Below are 21,177 nucleotides of genomic sequence, written 5' to 3'. Positions count from 1 at the left end.
GTGTTGTTTCTGATGACTCTTGACTCTTGATGAATGTATCTTTTCTTTTATGTACACTGAGAGCATTTTCATCAAGACAAATTCCTTGTGTGTCCAATCACACTTGGCCAATAAAGAATTCTATTCTATTCTATTCTATTCTATTCTATTCTATTCTATTCTATTCTATTCTATTCTATTCTATTCTATTCTAACCCCACTTTTAAAGCCTTGAAGGATTTGTGTGCCTTTCAAAATAAAAATAAAAATAATCCTGCCATCCAAAAAAACATGGAGCATCCACGACCCAAATTATTCCGGCAAGCTTCGTCGCCTTGACGCCCTGATTAACTTGAAGCTGAAGCATTGAAGCTCAGCCAATGGAGTGCTTAACCACGAATCAGGTTGGGCTTAAATTGATGGGAGCGAGCGGGTTGAGGGGTGTCCGGGCAGCCGCCACAATCTGTCAACAGTTGACTCTAATTGAACGCTTGCCTCTCCAAGTGGCACTCATGGACGCGTGGAGTGGGGAGAAAGGGGGAGATGAAAAGGAAGGCGGCCAGGCCTTGTAAAACCAAATCACTACAATGTGTTAAACGATCTGGGAAACCCAGAATGGAGTCAAGCCCAGCCCAAGTTACAGTTTGAATTAATCGTACGGCTGGCTCCACTCCTACCGGTCATAAATCAGAAGAAAAGGAGCTCTTTGGGGAAAAAAAAAAAAAAAAAGAGCACAACTTCATTTGAAACATGTCTTGGTCGGTTCTTAATTCCACCAGGGTTAAAAAGAAAAAAAAAAACTCCATGGAGTTTTTCATGGTTTGTTTTTTTTTTAGTTTGTTTGGGGTTATTTTATTTTTTTTAAGCCCCCAAATCTCTTCCACATTTTGAGCATTCTCCCTAGCAGGCAAAACAACTCAAGATATCATCCTAAGCAAAGAGAGCCAGCGCAGAAGATCGATGAGGTTGGCTGGCTTAAGTTTTGTGTGTGGAATGGAGTTTTTTTTTTAAAAAAAAGCCTGGAGGTCTGTTAATCCCTTTCCCAAGCAATTATCCTTATCTACAATATTCTGATGACTTGGAATACCGTATCCCGTTTTGGTCACCACGATATAAAAAAAGATGTTGTGACTTCCCTCGGAAAAGAGGGAAGAGAAGAGCAACAAAAATGATTAGAGGACTGGAGGCTAAAACATATAAAGAACAGTTGCTGGAATTGGGTGTGTCTAGTTTAATGAAAAGAAGGATTAGGGGTGTCATGATATCAGTTTTCCAATATTTGAGGGTCTGCCATAAAGAAGAGGGGGTCGAGCTCCTCTCCAAAGCACCTGAAGGCAGGACAAGAAGCAATAAGGATGGAAACTAACCAAGGAGAGGTGCAACCTGGAATCAAAAGGAATTTCCTGACAGTGAGAACAATCAACCAGTGGAACAAATTACCTTCAGAAGTTGTAGGTACTCCAATACTGGAGGCTTTTAAGAAGGATTTAAAATTGAAATAGGGTCTCTTGCTTGAGCAGGGGGTTGGACTAGAAGACCTCCAAGGTCCCTTCCAACTCCGTTATTTTGTTTCGCTCAACTGTTCTAAGTTGCTTCTCTCCTTGATTAGTTTCCATCCATTGTTTCTTGTCCTGCCTTCAGGTGCTTTGGAAAAGAGGTTGTGGCAGCCCCTCAGATATTGGGAACTTGCTATCATTGTCCTTCTTTTGCTAAGCCCACACATTTACCAACATTAAAAATGGCTGAGCTGAGTCTTTGTCCTAGTCCGTGATCAGGGCCATGAGTAGAGCTGTAATGACAAAAAAAGGTTGTTGAGACTTTGGAAAAAGGGCAGAGAAGAGCAACTAATTGATTAAAGGCCTGGAGACTTCAACCTATGAAGAACGGTTACAGGATTTGAGTTTGGCCACTCTAGAGAAAAGAAGAATTAGGGGAAACATGATAGCAGGATTCCGGTATTTGAGAGGATGCCACAAAGAAGAGGGAGGGTGTTAACTTATTTTCCAAAGCACCAGAGGGCAGGACAAGAAACAATGGAGGGAAACTAATCCAGGTGTGCTGTCCCAGCCAGTCTATGGGAATTGGATAGTTACTTAGGAATTATGAGCTGTACCCTTAAGGGAATGCACCATGGTAAATGTAGCTAAAGGCATCCTGGGAAATGTAGTTCATGTCACGTGGCCACATCTGTAATCCCGATTGGTCACTAGTTTAACCCTTGATGGGTTGGGGGAGGTTTTCCTCACTTTTGCCTGAACTCACCAACTCATAGCAGCTTCTTTCTGTCGCTACGAGATGGGTTAGGAGATAATCATCTTTTACTACAAGGAGATATGCAAAGGATTGGTCATTAAAGAAGAACTTCGTCACAAACATGAGTTATTGAGGATACCTGATGAACCAGTAAATGTTCTTTGTTATGCATGTCTTGTCGAGTTATCTACCTATATCTGTACAGTTTATAAACCCACCTCTGTGCAGAAGGCAGAAAACAAGGAGAGAAGCGATCTAAAACAGTTGGCCGAAACAGAATAACAGAGTTGGAGGGGACCTTGGAGGTCTTCTAGTCCAACCCCCTGCTCAAGCAAGAGACCCTATTTCAATTTTAGACAAATCATTGTCCAGTCCCTTCTTAAAAGCCTCCAGCATTGCAGCACCTGCAACTCGGAATGAAGGAGAAATTTCCCAACAGGGAGGACAATTAACCAGTGGAACAGCTTTGCCTCCAGAAGTCGTGAATGCTCCATCAGTGGAAGCTTTTAAGAAGAGACTGGACAAGTCACTTGTCTGAAATGGGATAGGGTCTCCTGCTTGAGCAGGGGGTTGGACTAGATGACCTCCAAGGTCCCTTCCAGCTCTACCCTGATTCTGAAGTGAATGGCAAAGCCTTGGGTTCTCCCTGCTAATTCTCATCCGTTTGTCTCCCTGATACTCATATTTAGCCACCTTAGAATTTGGATTGGGCCCCTGGAAATTCTCTCCTGCCTTCTCCTATTTGGTTTGAGGAAAACCAAATCAAGTCGAATTCCTGAAGGAAACCTGGATTGGTTCCAGTGCTCTTGGCTCTCCCGAGGCTTATTCCTTCTCCAAGAAGCTCCTCCCGGGCTTAAAAAGGCCTTCCTCCTGGCTTCCAGATGCCATTGTTGGCACCTGGAGCAACTTCCCAGCCAGGAAAAACAATATTCCTCAACGGTTTGACCTAGATGGGGCAGCGGGGCCTTTATGACGGCAGGCGAAACCCCCGTTCCTAGCATTGGAAAGCAGCTTGTGGAAAGGGAGGTCGGCCTGCCAATGTTTTCGTTTTGTTTTCCTTCTGCTTGTTTTCCTTTCGGGCTTGTTCCAAAGAATAACATTCAGCCACAGTCTGGGAAAGGCTGGGAAGGAGCTGCATTTGGGAAATGGCTCTCCCCCGCAATGACGTTTGCGGCTCTTTAAAGCCGGTCCAAATGGAGTGCGCATAATAGGCAACAGGAGAGGGAATTAGGACACACACACATGCTGCCAATAAGCGGTGTCGCAGCAAAGGTGGTGTGTGTGTGTGTGTCTGTGTGGAAGCCTCTGTCTGTTCTTTCGGGAATGATGGAGATGTTGGCTAGGATAAGAATGTCCTCCATAAATAGACCGCGTGATATAGAAAAGCCTCTCCTTCTCCCTCTCCTTTTCCTCCCCTCTCCCCTCCTATTTCCTCTTTCTCCTTCTCTGTCTCTTCTCCACTCCCTTTCCCTCTCCTCTCTCTCCCTCCTCTCCTTTTTCTTCTCTTCTCCCTCTCCCTCTTTCTCCCTCTCCCTCTCCTTCTCCCTTTTCCTCTCCCTCCTTTTCCTCCCTCTCTTCTCCCTCTCCCTCTCCTCCCTCTCCTTCACCCTCTCCTTTTACTCCCCCTCTCCCCTCCTATTTCCTCTTTCTCCTTCTCTGTCTCTTCTCCGCTCCCTTTCCCTCTCCTCTCTCTCCCCTCCTCTCCCTCTCCTTTTCTTCCCTTCTCCCTCTCCTTTTCCTCTCCTTCTCCCTCTCCCTCTTTCTCCCTCTCCCTCTCCCTCTCCTTCTCCCTCCTTCTCCTCCCTCTCCCCTCCTCTCCCTCTCCCTTTTCCTCTCCTCCCTCTCCCTCTCCTTTTTCTTCTCTTCTCCCTCTTTTTCCTCTCCTTCTCCCTCTCCTTCTCCCTCTTACTCTCCTCTCCTTCTCCTTTTTCCTCTCCTCTCTCCCTCTCCTTTCTTCCTCTCCTTCTCCCTCTCCGCCCCCTCCCTCCTCTCTGTGTTGGACTACATTACACATGATCCCCACTGACACATCCTTACATTGCTCAAGATAACAATCCCAAACCCAGAACTTTACAAACCATAGCTTATGGCTAAGTGTTGTATGAAATAGGTTCCTTGTAGTTTGGAGAACAAACCATAATTGATCGCGATGTGCCTTTCCTTTGTAAAGGAAAGACAACGTCTCGTGGGCAGATCTTTCCTTCCTGGGAAGAACTCTGAAACGGAGGCATGCAGAAGCCTCTTTGGTGGAGACCTTTGTGGGAAGAGCCCGTGACCCACTCCCCCACCCCAACCGATTGAGGCTGCCCTACTTTTACCCTTCCTTTGCAGATTATCCTCAACTCCATGCACAAATACCAGCCCAGGCTGCATATTGTCAAAGCAGACGAAAACAACGGGTTTGGCTCCAAAAACACAGCCTTTTGCACCCACATCTTCCCAGAGACGGCCTTCATTGCAGTGACCTCCTATCAGAATCACAAGGTAAAGGGGCCGATTTTGGAAAAAGCTTTGCCATCAGGGGGTAACGATGGTGTACAGTGCCAAGGGTGCATGGGAGACCCTTCCTTCCATCCTCTTTCTTCCTTCCTTTCTTTCTTTCTCTCTTCCCTCTCTCCTTCTTTCCTTCCTTTCCTTCTCTCTTCCCTCCTTCCTTTTCTCCCCTCTCTCCTTCCTTCCTTTTTTCTCCCCTCTCTCCTTTCTTCCTTTCTTCCCTTCCTTCCTTTTCTCTTCCCTCTCTCCTTCCTTCCTTCCTTCCTTTTCTCTTCTCTCTCTCCTTCCTTCCTTCCTTCTTTCTTTCTTTTGAAAACTATGAACATGGTGGCTTGGGTTGACAAACCATGATTTAACCCAATAGAGCTTTTCAGAGCTGTCTTTTAATAAAATTCTTAGACAGAAAAGGTATTCTCGCATCTCAACCACATCATCTTCAGGAATTCCAAGAAGAAAGTATGGAGGGGCAATTTTCATTTGCATAGCCTTGACCTTGTAAAGGGAAGAAGGCATTTATGTTTTTAAATCTAGAATACAAACGATTTGAGTTACATCTTCTTGGCATGGAAGAATTAGCAACCTACAGCAGGAAAATCAACGTTCTGCAAATCAGTGGGGAAATATCTCAAATTCCCAGACAGTCTGTTCCTAAAATGTGAAGCGTGTTTGTCAAAAGATACCACCTAGCTGTCTTTTGCTCCTTGAAAAGAAGAAAAAAGCCACGAAAGAACTCAGTGGAAAATGTTGGGAGTATTAAAATCTGATTTAAGAATAATAGAATAACAGGGTCGGAAGGGAATTTAGAAGTTTTCCAGTCCATTCCCCGCTCCAGCAGGAGACCTGATACCATTCTGGATAAGTATAATATAAGTGATTGTCTTACATATTTATATTAGGTCACATAAATTACATACTTACAATATGTAAGACTCTTGCTTTGCTTGTACACAGAGAACTTCTGCACTGGAGGCAAATTCCAAAATCACGCTTGGCCAAAGAAAGTCTTCTCTTCTCTTCTCTTCTCTTCTCTTCTCTTCTCTTCTCTTCTCTTCTCTTCTCTTCTCTCTTCTCTTCTCTTCTCTTCTCTTCTCTTCTCTTCTCTTCTCTCCCTTCCCTTCCCTTCCCTTCCCTTCCCTTCCCTTCTCTTGATTTCCTATCACACATTTCTTCTCTTATCTTCTTTCCCTTCCCTTCTTTTGATTTCCTAACACACATCTCTTCTCTTCTTCTCTTCTCTTCTCTCCCTTCCCTTCCCTTCCCTTCTCTTGACTTCCTATCACACATTTCTTCTCTTATCTTCTTTCCCTTCCCTTCCCTTGATTTCCTATTACACATTATCAAGAAACAAAAAGGCCTTGACAAGTCCACATAGGAACTAATTAGAACACAAAAGCCACCCACAAAAATGGGTGGTGGGGAAATTCTCATGGGTGGGCCTTCCACAGGTAGAGAGGTGGTGGCCTAGGGTGCTATGTGGTAGTCTTGTGTCTTGGAGATCTTTCTCTCCAAATATCTGAAGTTGAGGAAGGGATTATGAGAAGTGTCATCATGAAAAACACGTGCTTTTATTGCAAGATCCACAGGTGGATGGGATGAATTTCCTTTTGATAAGGGGAGCTGAAGAGTGAAGGTAGTTTAATTCTTAAAGAGAAAATAGTTGTACATTGGTCCGGATAACAGAATAACAGAGTTGGAAGGGACCTTGGGGGTCTTCTAGTCCAGCCCCCTGCTTACCCTTTCAGACAAATGGCTGTCCAATCTCTTCTTAAAAGCCTCCAGTGATGGAGAACCCACAACTCCCGGAGGCAAGTTGTTCCACTGGTTAATTGTCCTCGCTGTTAAGAAGTTTCTCCTTAATTTCAGATTGCTTCTCTCTTTGATTAGTTTCCATCTATTGCTTCTTGTCATCGCTTCTTCTGCTTTGGAAAATAGACCCCTTCTTCCTTGTGGCAAATTCCTTGAAGATGATTGATGGGCAGCTGCTGTCCAAACAAGCACTGATTCCCCCCCCCCCCTTCTTTCTGATTCTTCATTTCAGATTACACAACTCAAGATCGAAAACAACCCTTTCGCAAAAGGATTCAGAGGCAGCGACGATATGGAATTACACCGGATGTCTCGGGTGCAGAGGTAAGTTATTATTCAGCGCCGTATTTCTCAACTTGAAGGTGTGTGGACTCCAGATCCCAGAACTCTCAACCTTTCCAGGGTGTTTCCCATCTGCCAGGTGTCAAGTGAACATCTGGAGAGACCCAAAGGCGCTTTTCCAAAAGTGACTGGACTTCCTTGGTGGGTTTTTTTTTGTTTTTTTCTTCTGACAATGTTTCAGCTTCTCATCCAAGAAGCGAGAAAGAAGTTCGAAGCTTCTTGGATGAAAAGAGAAACGTTTTCAGGGAAAACGCCAAGGAAGTCCAGCCGCCTTTTGAAAAACCACCTTTCGGTCTCTCCAGATCAAGGGGCTTCACACTTGGCCAAGTTTAAGACTTGTGGACTTCAACTCCCAGAATTCCTGAACTAACATGACGGGAGGAGTTGAAGTCCACAAGTCTGAAAAGCAGTGGTGGGATTCAAATTTTTTGACTACTGGTTCTGTGGACATGGCTTGGTGGGTCTGGCAGGGGAAGGATACTATAAAATCTCCTTTCCCTCCCTACTCCTGGGGGAAGGTTTTAGCAAAATCTCCATTCCCCCCTCACCTCACTAACCTGCTTTCCAGCTCCATTCTCCTATGCAGGGCAACCAAGAATTGAGTCCCAAGGGGAGGCAGAGAATCGATGGAGGCAGAGCCAGTCAGAGGTGGCATTGGCCGGTTCTCCGAACTTCTCAAAATTTCCGCTACTGGTTCTCCAGAACTGGTCAGACGGGCTGAATGCCACCTCTGCTTAAAAGCTGTCAAGTTTGAAGAGCCCTGCTCCAGATGTTCACTTGACATCTGGCAGATGGGAAACACAGTGGATTCTCAGCCACGGTTGGGAGTCCGATAAGGGCAGGTTTTACATCGAGATCATCCCGAAAACTGAATGGGGTTTAATGCAAGGGAAGGTAATTCGGTACATGTGGCGCCTAACGATGCAATGCAAAACATTTCCACTGAAATTAAACCCACCGTCCTTTTGGTGGCCCCATCCTCTCTTCCGTCCTGGAAACAAAGCAGGAGCCATGTCAGAAACAAGCTTTGGGCTTTCCTTGAAAGTTTCTTTTCGTCGGGTGGAGGGGGTGTAGGAAATTACGAACAGGTGGTTGACGCCGATTCCAGCTCATCCTTGGCCCTAATGGAACTGGGGAGAAGAAGATGAAGTTTAACAAAAAGGCAGTGGTCCAGGGTGGGAAAGAGATTGCGTTCCAGACAGAAACAACCACATGTTTCTAATTGGGCTAAATGCTCCAGCTCTCCTTCTATATACATTTTATAGGTTTCAAGGCATTTCTCTTTTGGGGGAAGAGGACGGCCGGTGAAAGGATAGCTATTGGGGGAAGACAGCTGGACACCGTATGACAGATTCTTCCTTGGGCAAATTCTTTCTTCCTTGGGCAAACTGTTGTGGTACGCCGGCAGCCGGTGCAGACGGCAGCGGAATCGGAGAGTGGGGAAGAACAGGGACCGGTCCAGAAGTCTGGGAAGGACTTGGATGTGGGTCCCGTGTATGATGCAGAGAAGAGGCCAGGACCATCTGGGGAGTGGGGTGCTGACTCCAGAGCCTCCAGAGTCTGGCAGCAGCGAGGCAGAGGAACAAGGGGAGCCTGTTCCCAGTGTGCGTGTGCACAGAGCTGCCAGAAGGCAAAAGTAGCTGAGACAAAAGGGACAATCTGAGAGTAAGGTGATTGCACCTCCTATAAGGTATAAAGGAAGTGTAAAGGTAGAGAAACCTTTGCAGGAAGCAAAGTCATTCGCTTTGTTCGGTTTAAAACTTGAAGCTCTGTGTGGACTTTGTACTTCGTTTGGCTTTTTATAGGTCATTTGGCACTTTAGTTGTTGGCAGCCATTCAAAGGAGAGAAAGGTGGGTGCTTATCTCGAGGGACTGTTTGGGACTCATTACCAGCTGGGAATGAAAATAATTCCCAGCGTTGAAATAAAACAAGAATTGTTTTAAATAAGTGTGTGCTTAATCACGGTCTCAGGAAGCCTTGGTCAGAACACAAACTGAGTGCAGAGTTGTGGCAAACAGGTTCCTTGGCCAAGCACCATATTTTCCTATAGAGGCTGTCCTCAAAGTACCATCATTTAGTGACCGTTTGAAGTTACAACGGCACTGAAATAAGCAAGTTAGGATTGCTTTTCACACTTTCAATGACCATTGCAACATCCCCAAGGTCACGTGATCAGAATTCAGAGGCTTAGCAATGGGCATGGACTTATGACCTTTGCATGTCACATGATCCCCTTTTGCAACCTTCTGATGAGCTGAGTCAATGGGGAAGCCAGATTCACTTAACGACCGTGTGACTCACTTAACAACTTCAGGGGATTCACTTCACAACTGCAGCAAGAAAAGGTCAGAAAATGGAGCAAAACTCATTTAACACATGTCTCACTTAATGGAAGAAATGTTGGGCTCAATTGTGGTCCTCTCTCGAACCAGTGCGAATTGGCTGAATCCCACTGCTGGTCTTGTTGTATGCTGGGCATATGGATTGAGAGATGATGTTGACCTTGAAAATGAACCGTTCACTTTCTTGGTTCCCCCAATCCCTACAGGGATACCGGCTTGAAATGGAGAATTGCTTATACAGTAGGCAAAGCTGCCATGGCATTAATTGTTTTTGTTTTGCCTTTGATTTCAGCAAGGAGTATCCGGTTGTCCCAAGAAGCACAATCCGGCAAAAAGTGACTTCTAACCACAGTCCCTTCAGCAGTGAAGGCAGGTCTCTCTCGGCTTCTTCTAACCTTGGATCCCAGTTTCCGTGTGAGAACGGTGTCTCTAGCACTTCCCAGGACTTATTGCCACCTGCAAACCCCTATCCTGTGCCTCAGAATCATGGGCAGGTTTACCACTGCACCAAGAGACCAGGTGAGTTGGGAGTTTTCGAGTGGGGACGGGAACAGCAACTAGCTATGTCTGGCCTTAATGAAAAGGAGGACTAAGGGGGACGTGATAGCAGTCTTCCAACATTGGAGGAGAGGGTCAACCTATTCTCCAAAGTAGCAGAAGGCAGGACAAGAAACGATAGATGGAAAACCAATCAAGGGGAGAAGCAACTTAGAACCAAGGAGGAATTTCCTGAGAATGATGCAACGGTTTGCTTTTAGAAATTGTGGGTGCTTCCTCGCTGGAGATCTTTTTAAGAAGAGATTAGACAACCATTTGTCTGAAATGGTATAGGCCAGTGGTGGCTAACCATTTTGGGCTCCTGTGCCAAAAATTGTGTGTGTGCTTGAACGCTCGCGCTCACGTGCCAGCACCCAGAAGGCAATGTGTGCCACCCACACCCGCTACAAATGTGTGCGCAATCCCCCCCCGCCACCCCCTTACCTGCACTGTGCCTCACAGCTGATTTTTGGCCGGATTGAGGCCTTTTTCGGCCTCCCAGAGGCTTGAGGAAGGCTTCTGCAGGCTTTGCAGGCTGAAAACTAGCCCCATTTCATCATTTCCGGTATTGTCGGAAAAACAGGAAGTGATGAAACGGGGCTAGTTTTTGGCCTGCAAAGCCTGCAGAAGCCTTCCTTAAGCCTCTGGGAGGCCGAAAAAGGCCTCAAACCCCCCGAAAATCAGCTGTGAGGCACACGCATGCGCAGTGAGGTAAGTTTGCCTGCAGCTCACGTGCTGGTACAAATGGTTCTGAGTGCCACCTGTGGCACAGGTGCAATAGGTTTGTCATCACGGGTATAGGCTCTCCTGTGTCAACTCATAAAACATTTTCTATACACGTTTTATAGTTGCCAACAGAAAGAAGGACGGGAGTTTCAAAGAGCAGGCCACACAAGAATCTAATTGGACAACATGATTGATGACTCTTGGCTATGGAGGTGTCCCATTGGAGAATATGAATTATGATACACCCAGAGGGGTGTGGGGAAAAGCAGGGTCAAGGGTGACAGTGAATTACGTGTCTCAGAGTCTGATACATCCAGGTCATGTCGACATGTTGACTTCCAATAAATCCTTTGAAGTTTTGAGAGTTTGGCTTGAGACTCATGATTTAATTGGGGTAACTGCCGGAATCCTGACATCCTGCTTGAGCATGCGGTTGGACTAGAAGATCTCCAAGGCCCCTTCCAATTCTGTTATTGACTCTCATGCTATCCAATTGTCTCCTACGATGCTTTGGCTGGAGTAGAGAGAAGTGAACCAATGCAATTTTTTTCCCATCCTTCCCACTCCAAAACCTGAAGCTTCGGGTCTTCTCCGGTTTGAATCCTCCTATGTTTCTTCACTGTCTTTTCTCTCTCCGGTTCTGTTTCCCATTTAGCAGAGTCGTCTTGACTGCCCTTCCGAGCGTTTCAGCCCATATTACTAACAGCAGCATAGATAAAATACAGAGAGGTGACCCCCGCAAGTTCTACAGAAGTTGAATCTACATCCAGGAAGATAACTGGTGCCTGGGTTAGAGATAACTTATCAGGTTGGGCGGCCGTAAGAAAGGACCTGGGATTAATTCCAATACTTAAATAGCTAATGGCAGGTTATTTTGGAGGGCTGAAATTTATAGCTATTCCCAGAGATTAGCCAGGCTTTTCAGAGCTTTTAACTGGCTGGCTGAGCCAATTTGGAATGGAGGCACACAGGAAAAAAACTAGCGTTTGGTAAACTATCATTTTGAAATCATTTTTTTAATAATAAAAAAAAACACCCTGCTTTTTATAGAGATCCCTGCTTCAGCTTTTAAATCTGAATGACTGAGAATCTTCATGGACAATAGTTGGGAAATTTTCAGTGTTGAAAAATAACCTAAAAGTCAAATGTTCCTGATCATCACTTCAAGGAGATAGAATAGAATAGAATTCTTTATTGGCCAAATGTGATTGGACACACAAGGAATTTGTCTTGGTGCAAATGCTCTCAGTATATATAAAAGAAAAGGTACATTCATCAAGAATCATCAGGTACAACACTTAATGATAGTCATAGGGTACAATAAGCAACCAAATCATACTAGGAAACAGTCAATATAAATGTAAGGATACAAACGACATATAAGGGTTTATGGGCTAGCACTCACACATGCATCCGTGTATACAAAGATTGCCTCTTTTCATTCATAAGTGTGTGGGCACGTATGTTTAATGCATGTGTACATTCACATGTGCTTGCAAGCATAATATATATTTTTTAAAAGCTTCAAATCTTGCATGATTCAATAGGACGCATAAAAAGATTTCTTAATTGGATAAGCAGGTAAATGAACAGAGTGTTGATTCCCAATCCACCACTTATTCTTTTTAATTATTTAATTTTTTTTTAAAAAATATTTTTTTAAAGTTATTTAATTTTAACCTTGTTTTTTTCCTTTTTACAACCCTATAATCCCTTGATTTGGAGTGGGGTTGGAGTGCCCTTGCAAAGCTGAACTGCCCTTCCTGACGCCTATGCGAAGTTCACAGTAGATATTTTCTCTTTCCGCCCTGAGACAGAAAAATATCAGTTGCTACCTAGGATCGAACTCTCAGTCTTCTGAGTGGGACCACAGGCAGCGCAGTTCCAGATTGTCCAAGGCCAAAATTTCAAGCCTGGAGGCGTAGGGAATTCTATTGTGAGTAGAGGAGTGGTATACTTGGGAAATACCTCTGAACCCACTCCGCTGTTAATATCCGATATACAGTGCGGGTTCTAGGCGGATGAGCTGTATTCGAGAATTGGTCTGGCAAAGGTTTTGTCTGCCCTTGATCAATAATGCAACGTTGCCACAGAAGAAGCTTCGCAAAATCAGGTTAACAACTCTTCAATGCCTTTTTGGCGATGCTGTTAGTGTTAATTTAGTAAAGCTTCCTCTTCCTATAGTTTGAAAGCGAGCTGATTCTCTTCCCCAGAGAAGTAACTACAGAAAGTCGGGGAAGGGGCAGCAGCAGTGGTCTCTGGTTGGAGCCACCTTGTCAACTGTGAAAACCATCCATCATTTGTCTCCAGCCATGGAAGAGTGATAAAGACGTACAAAAAGAGAGAGAGAGAATACTTTCTTTCTAGTTTAGGGATACCCTCTTGGTGGGTGGTTTCCTGCCGTCTCCCCTCGCTCACTTTATCTCATTTCCTTGCATTGTAATGTGCAAGAGGGCTATCTTGCCCATGGTGCACTTCCCCCCCCCCCACCAACTCTTAGCTGCATAGATCATGTCCCATCCCAGGAGACAACAACAGAGGGCCCTGTCTCCCTGCTATCTCCCCAAAGACTCAGGTTTGATGGGCAAGATATGTCTCATTTATCAAAGCTGTCAGGTCCTTTCATGGTTGGGAAGCTCTGCATGCTTCTTTTGGCTGTTTCCTCCTCCTCCTCCTCCTCCTCGTATATTCCCACAAATGCAGGGTCGGCTTGAACGCCAATTTGCAGAGATTATTATTATTATTGTTATTATCATCATCATCATCATCCAGAATGGCATCTCTACAGGGCATGGCTCAGTCTGAGGGCATTCGGTTTTAAATAAAAACAATTTTTGGAGAGGGAGAAGGAAAAGGCAGAGGAGGGAAAGAGGAGGCAGAAAAGAGACAAGGAGCAGAGGAAGAGGAGAGGAGAAAGAGGAGAAAGTTATGGAGAAAGGAGAAGATAAGGAAGAGGAGGAAGAGGAGACAAAGGACAAGAAGAAGGGAGAAATAGGAGAAGGAGAAGGTGGAGAGGAGGAAAGGAGAAAAAGAAGGGGAAGGAGAAGAAGAGGGGAAAAGAGGGAGAAGGAAGAGAGAAAATCGAACTGGTTGAGTCCAGTTCAGGAGTGGGCAGCTTTTCTGCCCATATCTGGCTTGGAAGGGGTCTAGTCAGGACCACATGTTCTCCAGAGTGGGCAACTCAGGCAAAAACTTACTTCTGGGTTTGATTTATCTGTTAAGAATTGTGTGAAGGCATCATGCATAGAACTGCATCCTATGTTTCCTTGCAACCCTGTTAGATGGGTCACATGGATAGAGAAGGACTGGTCCAAAGTCCTCCAGACAGTTCTTGTAGCTGAGTAATCCTCCTTACACCTGGTTCCGCACCTTCTCCACTGGACCCATCTGCCTCTTGAGCTGAGACAGAGGGCTGAGGCAGAGGGATTGGACCAGAGTCCTGCCTCTCTTCCTTCTCCTCCTCTTTTTCCTCCTTCCTGTGTCCTCTTCTCCTCTTCCTTGTTCTTCTATCTAATTCCTTCCTCTCTGCCACTTCTCCTTCTCCTCCTCCTCTCCTTCCTGCCTCCTCTTTGTTTTTCTTCTACTTCTCATTCCTTCCTCCCTGCCTCTCTTCCTTCTCTTTTTTCCCCTTCCTGTATCTTCTTCTCTTCCTTGTTCTTCTAATTCATTCCTCCCTGCCACTTCCACTTCATCTTCTCCTCCTTCTCTCCTTTTTGCCTCCTCTTTCTCTTTCTCTTTTACTTCTCATTCCTTTCTCCCTGCCTCTCTTCCTTCTCCTTTTTCTTCTTCCTGTATCTTCTTCTCTTCCTTGTTCTTCTTATTCATCCCTCCCCACTTCATCTTCTCCTCCTTCTCTCCTTCCTGCCTCCTTTTTCTCTTTTTCTTCTCATTCCTTCCTCCCTCCTCTCTTCCTCCTCCTCCTCCTCCTCTTCCTTTTTCTCCTTCCTGTGTTGTCTTCTTCTCTTCCTTGTTCTTCTAATTCCCTCCTTCCTGTCTCCTTCTCCTCTCTTCCTTCTGGCCGTGAAATCTCAGTGCCAAATGCACTTCTCTTGAAGGCTTCTCCTTTGTGTCTTCTCAGATGATGAATGTCCCACCGCTGATCTCCCTTACAAGAAGCCCTACATGGAAACATCTCCAGCAGAAGAAGAGGCCTTCTACCATCGCTCCAACTATCCCCCGCAGCAAGGACTTAACAGCGCCTACAGGACTGAGTCCAGTCAACGCCAAGCCTGCATGTATGCCAGCGCAGCCCCAGCACCAGAAGTGGTGCCCAGCTTGGAAGACCTCAGCTGCAACACCTGGTCTGCCATGTCCTCCTATAGCAGCTGCACAGTAACTCCCATGCAACCCATCGACAGGTTGCCTTACCAACATTTTTCAGCTCACTTCACCTCGGGCTCCCTGATGCCCCGCCTTGCCACCGTAGCCGGTCATCCTTCGCCCCAACTTGGGGACACCCATTCCATGTTCCAGCATCAGACCTCCGTTCCTCACCAGCCCCTCGGCCGGCAACAAGCCAGCATCCAGTCTCCTCCTGGAAACTTACAGCCAACCGAGTTCCTCTATGCCCACGGGATGCCCAGAACACTTTCCCCACATCAGTACCATTCTGTTCACGGGGTGGGCATGACTGCAGAATGGAGTGAGAGCAGCTAACAAGGGAAGGGATGAGCTGGACTGAACGTTCACAGATAAGCACTCTAGAGATGGACCAGGCCCTCTTTTCTGGTGATACCATGGGGGTGGTTATCGCCTCTTCTTTGGTGTCTCCAAGCCACTGACCATCACAGCACATCTTTGCCCTTTCCTGTGATCTCCTCACTTGGCCACCTGGGTTTTGCATTGGTACCAACCTGTCCCCTTCGATGGTTTTGTTTGATTTTTGCTCCCAAGTCAGATGTCAAGAGCTTCTTGGCTCTTCTTGATCTCCTTTCAACAGGGGTGAGGTGGGAAGAATAAGACTATGTGGAATTTTCTTCTCCTGATCCTTCCCCTTTCTTTTTTGGTGTTGAGGTTGACAATGTTCTGTAATAAATGATAATATATAGCCCTCTCCATATCCATTTCTTTCTCTGTATCCTTTCCGGCCTCTCAATTGGACACCTCTCTCTCTTTTTACAGGAATTTTAAAAGCTGGAGCTGAAATGAGTTGTGAGATACAACTTTTCCCTTTATTTTCATTACAGGTCCTTTTAGTTTAAATCTGTGATTCTCACAGTTGGCCATGTTAAGTTGGGTGGACTTCAACTCCCAGAATTCATCCAGAAATATAATGGAATTCTGGGAGTTGAAGTCATCTTAACATGGCCAATTTTTAGTTTAGTTTAAAAGGTTAATTAAAGGTTAATAAAAGATTCTTAGTCTATTTTTTCTACATTCCCTTCTCTTTTGATTCAATGACAAATGTTGGAAAATATGAGAACAAAATATTCCTTAAATACACAAGCAACTTAAATTTTCCCAGATCTATTTCTTCCACTGGTTAATTGTCCTCGCTGTTAAGAAATTTCTCCTTAGTTCTAAGTTGCTTCTCTCCTTGGTTAGTTTCCACCCGTTGCTTCTTGTCCTGCCTTCAGGTGCTTTGGAGAATAGCTTGACTCCCTCTTCTTTGAGGCAGCCCCTGAGATACTGGAACGCTGCTATCATGTCTCCCCTGGTCCTTCTTTTCATTAGTCACACATACCCAGTTCCAACATCCATTCTTCCTATGTTCTAGCCTCCAGTCCCCTAATCATCTTCGTTGCTCTTCTCTGCACTATTTCTAGAGTTTTTCGACCCATTTACGATGGGTTTCCAGCGTCCTGGATTCACATGCTCCCCAAAGCTTCCTTGGTTTTGGGGAAAGAAGCTCCTTCACCAGTCAACTTGAATGTGTAGATAACAGAATATCTAAAAAGGTTTCTACCTTCCAGCAAATGTCTGAAGGGAATCTTTTTTTTTTTCTTCCCCTTCCTGGTTTATTTCTGGAACTTGCATAACGAAAGTTCACAGCCAAACTACGATTCAAGAGCAAAGAGCTATTTTGAATGGAGAGCTATTTTAATCCTATTAGATTTCTTTGGACACTGCTCGACCAGGCTGTCAGTTCCCTTTTCCGAAATATGGACTTCCAATTCACCCCTTTATGTTTTTTCTAACTGCAGTAGGAAACACCACACTCATCTCTCATTTTAAAACTTGCTGTAACAGTAACAGACTTGAAAGAGACCTTGGAGGTCATCTAGTTCAGCCCCCTTGCTCACGCAGGAACTCTATACTATTCCTGACAAATATCTGTCCAGTGTCTTCTTAAAAGCTTCCAGTGATGGAGGCTTTTAAGAGGAATCAGAATTCTTAGAATTAGAATTAAACTCCCATTAGAATGGGAATTTCATTTTTAAAAAGGGGAACTAGACTAAAGCAATGGTTTTCAACTTTGGTGGTTTTAAGATGGGTGCCCCACTCATCTCAGAGTTGCCAAGGTTGAAAAACACTGATCTGGAGGATATCTTTCAATCTCAAGGTTGTGTGTGCCAACACAGAGAGACACGTACAAATGTGTACACAAATCGGCATAAAATATATACTTATCCAAATTAAGTACATATACAGATGGATGTACTTGTCTAAGAGAAGCAACCTAGAACTAAGGAGAAATTTCCTAACAGTGAGGACAATTAATACGTGGAACGAGTTGCCTCCAGAAGTTGTAAATGTTCCAACACTGAAGGTTTTTAAGAAGAGATTGGATAATCATTTGTCTGAAATGGTGTAGGGTTTCCTGCCTTAGCAAGGGGCTGGACTAGAAGACCTCCAAGGTCCCTTCCGATTCTGTTCTGTTTTTTTCCCCCTTTATATCAACACACACCAAGTATAATCAAAGCTTCACATCTTTCAATAGTCTTAATTTTAATAGGACACATAGAAAGATTTCCTAGGCTGAATTGAACAAGCCTGCCCATAAACATCAAGGGATGCCTCCCAACTGACCACTTAATTAAAAAAAAAACCACAATAGAAAACATCACTTTAATTGAACTTCTTCCTAATGTGTGGTTGAGCTCATTCTGGCCCTGTTTTAACTCTACTCATTTATATTCATGTAGTCCTCAACTTATGATTGTGTGAGAGCCTGCCCATCAGAGTTGTTAATTCGTAAAAGCCTTAAAGGTCATCCATGAGCCAAGTGACCTGATTTCCTGACTCTTTTTTGTGGCAGTCGTTAAGCGGATGCAGAGGTTATAATAAAGCTATGCCACTCAACTGGACGTAAATGTCAGTTTTCATCAAAATCATCCTAAAACGGGATCATGTGAACATAGGATGCTGCCAACAGCCATCAATGCTGAGTCACGTAACGGTGGGCAGGACATTGAACCACTGGACCTTCAAATCTAAGTTATACGCAACCCCCAAGGAGGTCCATATAACTTTGATCAGTCACTAAGCAACCAATTTTAAGTTGATGACAATCTACTGCTTTCTCCATCAGTTATTTTCCTCTTCATAATTTTAATCGCGCCATTGATCCCAGCCAAGCTGGGTGACTGGGATGCTACATCCAATCACATCACATAATTTGGTATTAATAATTATCTTCCTGTGAGCCGCTAGAAGCGATGCGTTCATTTTGGGGGGAGGACAATGTGAACAGCTGAGTGCTCTCTCAGCATTAATTTCATCCGAAGAATTTTTTTCAGTACTGGTGGCAATGATTGTTGGCAATCATGACTTTTGGCAATCTCTCTGTCTCTCTCTCTCTCTTTTTTTTAATTAAGCATGTTCAAAGCAATGGGCTGTTTCAAGGGCAATTAATGTTTCGTTTTATTTAGGATATTGCAGAATTAACTTACATGCATGCATCCCAAAATCAAATTTAAAAAACTAAACCTGCAAATTTACTGAAAATCAGATCTGTAAATCTTTGTTCTGTTACTTTTGTCTTCCTCTGTTAAAAAAAAGTCATTTCCTGAGAGTGAGAACAATTAACCAGTGGAACAACTTGCCTCTAGAAGTTATGGGTACTCCAACACTGGGAGTTTTTAAGAAGAGATTAGATAACCATTTGACTGAAATGGTATAGGGTTTCCTCTCTAAGCAGGGGGTTGGACTAGAAGACCTCCAAGGCCCCTTCCAACTCTATTTTTCTGTTATTCAGTGTAGACTGCTTAAATATTGCAGCTAGAGCAACAGCACAAATTTCTGCGCTTTTCCAACATAGCTATTTTTTAAAAAATGGGTTAATTGCAAAGCACCCTTCAGCGAGTAAAGATGTCTTAATGGGTGAGTGGAATTATTGCACTTGTCCATTAAGTTGGCTTGGTTCCAGCTTAATGGACACTTTCCCTCATTTAATTTTTAAAAAGCAATTGATTCAATGAATTGATTCTTGACCGAACAGGAGCACTTCAATTAAGCAATCCTGTTGTTTATGAAAAAAAAATTCAGATAACAGCTAGGAACTATTATAACAGAAGCGTTCAAGCAATGAAGATATGTTGCTACGTAACTGGGTAATGAAATATCTATAAAGAAACAAGCAAGCTCAGAGTGTATCAAGATTCCACACAGTCCTCCTCCTCTTCCTCTTCCTCCTCCTCCTCCTCTCTGCACACCCAATTCTTTTCTAATACTGATGATATTACCTAGTTGGGCAATGAAACGTCTGCAAGGAAACCACCAAGCTCAGAGAGCACCAAGGACTCCACAATCTTCCTCCTCCTCCTCCCCTCCTCTCCATAAACCCAACTCTCTTCTAGCACTGATGATGTTACCTAGTTGGGCAATGAAATGTCTACAAGGAAATGCTCAAGTTTAGACACCAGTAAACTCTCCACAGCTAAGAATAAGAGCCATCCTGTCTTAGATGCTCAAGGAAATTTAAAATCGACACAGGACCTCCAAAATCAAGGGATAAATATTGACTGGTGGGCATTTCTTCAGTTACAAAATAGGTATAAAAAAGATATAAAAGATTTTGGAATACATTTGAAATTTGCAACAACTGGATAAAATTCTAACAGGCCCAGATAAAAAGAATATTACAAAAATTTATAAGTATTTGCTGGATGTAGAATTGGAAGAAGAGGTGGTTAAGGGATGCATGATAGACTGGGCACAAAATATTGGACATAGCATAAATTTGGCAGAATGAGAAGGCATTTGGAGTCAAAATTATAAATTAACAAAATTGGCTGTATACAAAGAAAACATTTATAAGATGTTCTACAGATGGTACCTGCCCCCATGAGATTGGCGAAGATATACCCCAACATGAATCCGGCATATTGGAAGTATAAGAAGAAAGAAGGTACGTTTTATCACATGTGGTGGTCTTGCCCGGAGAATCAAAAATCTTGGCTAAAAATTAAAAAATGGTTGCAAGCGATTACTAAGGAACAAATAGAATTGAAACCGGAATTATTTTTGCTGGGGATATTTAGAAAGAAATATGGGAGAGATATAAAATATATAATATTACAGCAGCTAGAATTGCCTATGCCCAATGTTGGAAAGATAAAAACACACCACCAGATGAATTGGTTATCCAAAAAATAATGACTTGAGCGGAGATGGATAAATTAACCCTGATGTTAAGAGAAAGAGGACTCTTTGGAGAAAATGGTATGATTGGATTGAGCTAAGATAGATAGATGATGAAAGAATTAATGATAAGCATCAAATAGGTGAAATGTTTACATTCGCATAAATTGTATATACAGTATTTGTAAATAATACACAAAATAGAAGTATGGGAGATGAATGTCACAAACTGTCAATGTCAAGATATGTATAACCTTTGTTTGTTTTTAAAAGATATAAAAGATTAATAATGTTAAAAAAAGAATAAGAGCCATCTTTTACTCCCTTGCATTCTAGCATCAGCTAATCAATCTGGCATGATCCAGAAGGATTGATGAGGTATCCACTGCAGCCAGGAAAAAGAACAGATCGTGTACACCCCAAAGACTGAGAAAACGTTGGTGCCTTACACACACCGCTTTTTAAAAAAAAGTTAAACATGCGTGGGCAAACCTAGCTCAATAGAAAGGTAAAGGAGATGAATGCAAGGCACTCCCTACATCTGATTTCCATATGAAAAATGGATGGATCAGCCTCTCTTCCAAGGTTACTTCGGCTTAACTCAAACACAGCAACCCCAAACAAAAAGATAAGATCCAGGCATCCAATAAATCATGACAGTCTTTCTTTGTGCTTTTCAATTTATCTTTGCCCGTAGAGAGACATTAGAGATGGAGAAGACAGACAGGGAGATATTCTACCAGGATCTGGAAGTGAATCAAGAAAAGGAATACAGTTACCGGTGTCTTAGGCATGAGCCAGGATGAAAACCGCATTAAAATACTAGCTGCATTCTCTTGCGGTCGTAGGGAGAATATGCGGGCCAGATAAGAAGAGGCATGAATTCAACGGGATTTGGGGGGAGGGGAAAAAAAAAAAAGAAGGGACTTGAACAGAAGTTTTAGATATTAAAAAAAGTGATTGAATGCAAACCCCAAAGACAAATTCACCTTGGGTTTTGTATTTTTGGGGTTGGGGTGGAGGGAAACAGGCCTGGAAGCTCTCAAGCCAAACAGAAATTACCATTAAAAAAAATGAAGCCGTCTAACAGCTTTCGGATGAAAAGAAGAAGAAGAAAAATTCTGCTAAATGGATCACAAAAGGCTGTATGAGAGAATTTGGCCTCCGTACACAGGA

The 21,177-nt window shown here is 43.7% G+C and overlaps 1 protein-coding gene across 2 annotated transcripts in view; it reads left to right on the top strand.

Annotated features, from left to right (window-relative positions):
- TBX5 (T-box transcription factor 5) overlaps positions 1-15,655 on the top strand; it is a 32,244-nt gene extending 16,589 nt beyond the window's left edge. For both annotated transcript variants that reach the window (XM_087913242.1, XM_026718639.2), the window contains exons 6-9: positions 4,564-4,716; positions 6,764-6,855; positions 9,509-9,735; positions 14,558-15,655. In XM_087913242.1, coding sequence (XP_087769368.1) covers positions 4,564-4,716; positions 6,764-6,855; positions 9,509-9,735; positions 14,558-15,135 — 1,050 coding nt within the window. In that variant the 3' untranslated portion in view covers positions 15,136-15,655. The remainder of the gene's footprint in view (positions 1-4,563; positions 4,717-6,763; positions 6,856-9,508; positions 9,736-14,557) is intronic.
- Positions 15,656-21,177: the final 5,522 nt, after the last annotated feature.

The sequence above is a fragment of the Pseudonaja textilis genome, chromosome 15, assembly GCF_049901715.1.
Source record: "Pseudonaja textilis isolate UNSWEBS1 chromosome 15, rPseTex1.2, whole genome shotgun sequence".
NCBI classification, from domain to species: domain Eukaryota; kingdom Metazoa; phylum Chordata; class Lepidosauria; order Squamata; family Elapidae; genus Pseudonaja; species Pseudonaja textilis.
Note: the sequence above shows the minus strand (reverse complement) of the source record. Positions and strands in the feature narration are given on the sequence as shown.